General features: G+C 37.0%; 1 protein-coding gene across 4 annotated transcripts; it reads left to right on the forward strand.

Moving 5' to 3' along the window:
* Positions 1-261: 261 nt before the first annotated feature.
* On the forward strand, positions 262-5,631 carry LOC113334195 (elongator complex protein 4-like). Of its 4 annotated transcripts, none has more exons than XM_026580537.1 (11): positions 262-554; positions 714-785; positions 1,373-1,472; positions 2,056-2,387; positions 2,479-2,708; positions 2,788-2,857; positions 2,969-3,122; positions 4,089-4,167; positions 4,480-4,639; positions 4,724-4,815; positions 5,199-5,631. In XM_026580537.1, exons 4-11 carry the CDS (start codon positions 2,255-2,257, stop codon positions 5,364-5,366), a joined length of 1,086 nt encoding a protein of 361 aa, XP_026436322.1. In that variant the 5' UTR covers positions 262-554; positions 714-785; positions 1,373-1,472; positions 2,056-2,254; the 3' UTR covers positions 5,367-5,631. The 4 variants fall into 4 exon arrangements, with proteins under 4 accessions (XP_026436322.1, XP_026436324.1, XP_026436323.1 ...); XM_026580539.1 differs by having other exon boundaries at positions 2,794-2,857; XM_026580538.1 differs by having other exon boundaries at positions 2,074-2,387.
* Positions 5,632-6,510: the final 879 nt, after the last annotated feature.

Raw genomic sequence — 6,510 nt, forward strand, 5'->3', positions numbered from 1 at the left:
AAATAATTAGATAAAGAGTATTACAAGTTGGAAGCCTAACAAGTTAAGGTCCAACAACGTACTACTACATGTGATAAGGGGAGCAAGCTGAATCTACTTTCCATGTCAATTTCTGCAATATTACGTTATTGGGGGCTCGAATCTGGAACCTCTTAGAACGCATGAAACTTTAGGAAACATGGATGACCGACCAGCTGAGCTAGGCACCCATTAAATTCCTCTTAAGTTTTTTATTTTGATTTTTGGTAGTTAAGTTAGGAAAGCAACGAAAAGATGTTTTACGTGGATGACGACGTGCCTTCTTAGCGGAGAAACCCAAGTCCCTACATCCTTAATCCTCGACAACCATTACCTCCTCTTCTTTTTCTCAAAATCTGCAACTTGAACCAGAATAGTTTTTTTTTCTATTCTTCTCTCCCTCTCAGACTCGGCTTCTGTTTTTCACTATTCTCTTTGTAAATCAGATTCGCTTCTCTGTAAATCAAATCACATCATCACCATTCACCAGCAGAAAACAATCAACATCATCACCAGAAGAAAACCAACAGCGTAAGGTGAGACTAAGAATCATTGTAATTAGTAATTAAGAATTAGGGTTTTGTTTCTTATTTCAATTTTTCAATCAATAATTAATCAAAATCGTCAGACGACATTGATTTTGGGTTGGCTTATTTCGATTGGATTCTTATTTCGATTTGGTTTCTTCTTCGCAGCAAGCTGTAATACCATATTACTGAAGCCGCGGTATATGAAGACTGAAGTAGAAACTCCAAAGAGAATAAGAGGTACAAAACCCCTAAAACCTGTGCTCTGTCTTATGTTTAATTGAACTGTTTGATGTTGATGTTGAACTGTTTAATATTACCGTTCTATAGCCAAATTTTATGTAATTGAACTGTTGGAATATAGTGCAGTTCTAAAATGAGTGCAAAACAAATATAGTCTAACATGAAATCAAATAGGGGTTACCAGTTTCACAAATTACATGAATAAGATCCCAAAACATCCAAAAGTAAACTAGGACTTATTCAAGAAGCTAATGTTTCACCATGAGTAGCTAGAACCAACTGAAACATCAATCTACCACAAACAAGTTCTTTTTGTTATGATATTTCTTAACTTGGCATGTCCTACATTGCATCTTTCCTGTCATCCCATTCATGGCATAATCTAGGATTAGAAATAAGACTGTACTAGTTTTGTCATTGTTAGCGGTAGGGTTCTTATTTGTTTTACTTCCTCAACTGCATTAGATTTATTAGAGTTTCTTATTCTGCTGTATTTTTAATCGTATTTGGCTAGTTGTTAGTTCTCACGTTTGTTTTCTTAACCTTTTAGTAAGTTGACATGGATTTGTGTCTTTTGGCCACAGGTTTGGACAATTTCTAGCTGTTGATCTTCGGAGTATCGAGCCAGCACCTCAGCCAGGTGCTTCATTAATCCCACCAATATTGTAAAGCTAATCCGTTAAGGTAAATTTCAATTTCAAGCATTAGGGATTATGCTGGCCTTTGCTTATTATTTGTATGTTTGTTGTTATTGCAAATTTGCAATGTCTAGGGATTATGCTGGCCTTTGCTTCACATCTTCGTCGTCTCCTGATTTACTTATATCTTATATACCAAATAATGAAGTACTTAGATTAGAAACATAGCAAGTGTGGGTTCAAATTTTCTTTGAGTTCAAATTTGGCCGTTATATTTTATGTTGTGATCACAAAATGTGCATGTAGTGAATTAAGTGTAGGAATGGAGGCAAGATTTTTAATGGGTGTGTGACGTGTGTACTTTGTGGATGCATTGAATGTTGTATATTTTGATTTTAATCTGTGAAGACTAAAATGACTGCACTGAATAAAGATAAAGCTGCTCAAGCAATGGACCTTGACAAATTGAACAATATTCTCAATGAATCTTTAGTTCTTCTTTCTTGTTAGTTCTTGTTAGTTGATTGAACTAGTTTTCATTTGTTTACAGATTGAACAATTGAATCTCAAACTTAAGTTGCAGGATAGTTTTTCAATTTTTTTTGTTTGATTTTTTTTTTCTCATTCAGAATTGGTTAAAACCGTAGTAACCGGGAAAATAACCGAGCCGACTGGGATCGGTTTCAAACCGAACCGATCCATCAACAGTTCGGTGGCAGTTGTGCCTAAAAACCGCACCGACCGACCGTTGTGCACCCCTAGTAACTACGTTAGAACGGACTCTTTTTCGTTTCTTGGAGTTCTTTTGTTTACTCGGAAGTTTCATCCATGGCTGCTACGAGGAGCAGGACAAGCAGTTTCTCTCGGAATCAATCCACTTCACCTTTATCTCAGATACATGGAATCAAGCCTGGACCTAATGGAGTCACTTATGTATCCTCTGGAATCCCAGACCTTGACAGTAATAATCTCTCTTTTTCTCTTCTAACTAGAAATCTACTGTATATTCTTGTGTTGATTTTGACATTGAGTTGTTTAACTTTAATTTGTAGAGATTTTAGGAGGTGGGTTTCCATTAGGAAGTCTAATAATGATAATGGAAGATGCAGAAGCACCACATCATTTATTATTATTAAGGAATTTCATGTCGCAAGGACTTGTACATAATCAACCGCTTCTTTATGCGAGTCCTTCCAAAGACCCAAGAGCTTTTCTTGGTACTTTACCTAGTCCCGTTTTGTCGAAAGATGAAAAAAGTCGCAGCAGTATTGATCAAGAACAGGTGTTTATCTCTACTCTTTTCGCGATCTTGATTATGGGTTTTTGTTCAAATACAATTTGATGGGTTTGGTTGAGTTTAGGAGAAGGGTTTAAGGATTGCTTGGCAGTACAAGAAGTATTTTGGGGAGAATCAACAAAATTCCGATAGAAGTAAGTTGTTTTTCTGGTTAATTGAGTGTTAAGGCATGGACAGCTGTGGTGCATAGAAGGGGACTAAGGTTTATGTTTCTTTTGAGTGCCTAATGAGTTGTGTTTGTTCAGATGCAACTGAGTACTGCAACGAATTTGACTTGCGCAAACCACTCGAGAGGCATATATTGAATGCACAGCGAATTGAGTGTTTTAGTATCCAAGAGTCACCAAGTCTTTCAGCTTTTTGTGATCGATGTTCTTCATTCGTAACTCAAACTTCAAGGTATGATAATTATAAAGAAGATATTTTTATTGCACGAGTGCTGCCTTAGCTCCAAAAGTGTAGGGCAAACTAGTTATCTCTTAATTTTGGGTTCAAATTAAGTGCTTCTTATAAGTCATGATTGTGATTCCTTTCTTGGGAACCCGACAATGACTGTGATATCCCACTTATTAAGTAGAGACACTCAGGGTATCTGACCCTTCTTCTTACTAACTTTTCTGCGTACAGTAATGTATCCCATTGAGTAGAGACACTCAATTATATAGTCGATTTTTGCCATGGTTTTTTCTCCCAAAAGAGCAACTTAACAGAATCATGTTGTACCCATTAGGTCTCTTTTGTGATTCACAAGGTATCTGACCCTTCTTCTGGTTTAAAGTAGTCTTTTCAAACAGCTCAGGCAAACTCATGTTTAAACTCTGTTAATGTATGATTGTACCCCAAATTGTTTGTTTGATGCTGGCCACAGTGCAGTGCCTATTGTATTAGCTTTAACACAGTTTTGATACAATGCTATACTTGGTAGTATCACTTCATGGGGTACCATATTATGTCATGCAATTTACGCAAACTACTCTCAAACAGCTCAAAAGTAGAAGAAGAGCGACACAATAACACAGCTTATAACTGCCTCTTTTCTGTTTCAACCACATAAGGTCCTCAGATGATTGATATCAAATAATCTACTGAAAAAGGGTATACGTGGGCCTAGAATACCGCTCACATACATTCCCCTCATACCTACGTTTGCATGTGCTGCTAGCATACTCAAAGAATTTGTGTCCGTATGCTTTTCTATTTACTCTGATCTGTTACTAGTCGGTATCTTTTCTTTCCCCAATAACTTGGTAGTTTAATATAGGATTAGAGCTGGCCAAGAGTTTCTCCTGACGTAGTTTTGAGCGGTAAAAATTTCATCAATCACATGTCATTAGTTTATTGAAACTTTCTCTATGTCTTTTCCAGGAATGATGGTGGAACTATAAGTCCAGGTCGAATTGCCATACAATCATTCTGTGCTCCACAGTGTTGCTATTCTGAGATGGTTAGTTGCGATAACGATATAAGCCCTTTCATGTGTAATGCTATCTTATTTATTTGGTTGTATTAGTTTAGATAAATAAGGATTGGTTAAAATGTTTCGCACGTAAGTTAGGGGATTACTTAATTCCTTGGGGAATGTCTGTGCCTCTAAACAGGTAATGTTTCTTTATTTTTTTCAAAATGCTAAATTAATGATGTCTTCCCTTCATGTTAATGCAATCCTCTTAGGCAGAAACCTGAGCAATGTATTCTATCTGATTTTAACTTGCCTTTTTGGATCTTTTACGTAATTAACAGACATTGTTTTGGATAGGAATGGGACATGCTCTCCTTTATTAGGTCTCTGAAAAGCATGGTACGGTCTTCAAATGCAGTTGCAGTGATTACTTTTCCGCCATCGCTTCTTTCATCTTCCTTCTCTAAGAGATGGCAGCATATTGCAGATACCTTGCTTGCAGTCAGAGCAATCCCAGGTTTGTTTCGACATTAGAATCTTTTTGTGTTTTAAACTCGTCCTATCCTAAACTGAATCCACGATTTGGATTTATGCGAAACAGACGAGGACAAAGAGTTGGCGAAACTCCTGACTGGCTACCAGGATATGGTTGGTTTTCTTCATGTGCACAAAGTAGCCCAGATCAATACACAGGTACGCGAGAAATGTTCGACTTTTTTAAAACTTGTTTCTTTCTTAATCTTTACCCACATGGGCGCTATTATGTTCTTATGAAAAATGGTATTAACTGCTTTTAGTTCTCAAGCTGCACCTTTGACCTTTGAATTCGTTTTGTTACACCATTTTACTATTATAGTTCATTAAAGAGTTTCACCAAAATTTTGCTAGACATGAATTAGCTAGCACCCTTGCAGTCTTGTCTCCTACCAAATATTCTTGTATATGCCAGTTACCAGCGTCATTTTTAATTTGGCGTTTTGTAGCTGGGTCTAACTTTTTATATAGTTTAGCGTATCAAGTTCAACCTTATCAATCTGTCTGATCAAAAAAAAAAAAAACTTCTAAATTTCACGCAGGTTCCTGTAATTCTCGAGGCAACAACATTCTCGATAAAGCTCCAACGGCGTAGATCTTTGGTCCTAGAGAGGCTAAACCAAGCCCCAGTTGACGGTTCAAGTGGTAGTTCACACGATGTATCAGGCAGCTGCGGTGGTGGTTCAAAGTCATCCATCCTTGATTTTTAGTTCTATAATCTCAATGATGAAAACAAAAATTTGGGTGTTCAACCCCTGGCGATGTTTGGTTCAATATTTGGAGTTCCTGTTGTCCAACAGGATCTATGAAATTCTGGGGTTGCACTTCAAGGCATAACATAGAACTTTCTAGCAGTGCACTGATTTTTGGGGAGGTTGTCATTGTGACTCAATTGATGTAAAATAGCTCCTATAGTTTATCTTCCATAATAATTTAAAAAAAAAAAGGTTAAAAGAGGATGAACTTTAGATTTCATTTTTTCGGAACGTGATATTAAAATCCAAGGAAATGGGTGCATCAACCTCGATTCCATCACAACTAAATGAAAACTCAATTAGTTCTAAAAGGTTTCTCAATTCTTCGTTGTATGCTCATCGAAGAAAGGAGTTTGGAATCAATGCGTGAGTAAATTCCATCCAAAACTCCAATATGAGTTACTCTTACAAAATATACAAACCAGTCTGTATTACGCACAAAACAATCCAGCAAAGTTCAGGTTCATTAGTTTGTTCCATATGTGATACAGACCAAACGTTGTGGAGTTTAGAAGGCGTGTGCATTTTCTCACCATTCGAACAAACTAGGGGCAGCCGCCTGTGGATATTATTGTCTAGTGTAAAGCAATATGGATGACAGTAATTTAGAAAGTTAGTGACCAGAGTCACCAGACCATTGCACTTCCATACTACGTAATAAAACACTGCTTGCAATGCCATGCTATGGAAGTAATTTAGAAAGTTAGTGACAAGACCATTTCAATGCCATACTACGAAATAAAACACAGCTTCTCTTAGAGACTTTCTTCCACAATCATAGCAAAATTTTGCTAGACATGAATCAGCTAGCACCTTGCAGTCTTGTCTCCTACCAAATATTCTTGTATATGCCAGTGTTGCGCTTGTGCTGGCACAGCGCAATTTACACCTCTATCAGAATCACTGATACTAATCTTTATCTGTTTATTTATTATAGCCATGGCAAACCGTGTCACAGAAAATTCCTATCCCAGACACAGAATGGGTTACCTAACGGGCGTATCATTATTCCCTTGCGATATTTGTACCGAAACTCTTCCTCATAGTAAAAAATTTAAGACCGGTGATTGCTCATACATACATCACTTTTGTACTGATT

This window comes from Papaver somniferum, unplaced genomic scaffold (assembly GCF_003573695.1).
Source record: "Papaver somniferum cultivar HN1 unplaced genomic scaffold, ASM357369v1 unplaced-scaffold_135, whole genome shotgun sequence".
Taxonomy (NCBI): Eukaryota; Viridiplantae; Streptophyta; class Magnoliopsida; order Ranunculales; family Papaveraceae; genus Papaver; species Papaver somniferum.

Excerpts from the sequence above, each read along its gene's own strand:
- LOC113334195 (XM_026580537.1), top strand. The coding sequence starts at position 2,255 with ATGGCTGCTACGAGGAGCAGGACAAGCAGTTTCTCTCGGAATCAATCC. Across the intron at positions 3,123-4,088 it reads TTCGTAACTCAAACTTCAAG|GAATGATGGTGGAACTATAA; the intron begins GTATGATAATTA and ends TGTCTTTTCCAG. Across the intron at positions 4,640-4,723 it reads TGCAGTCAGAGCAATCCCAG|ACGAGGACAAAGAGTTGGCG; the intron begins GTTTGTTTCGAC and ends TATGCGAAACAG.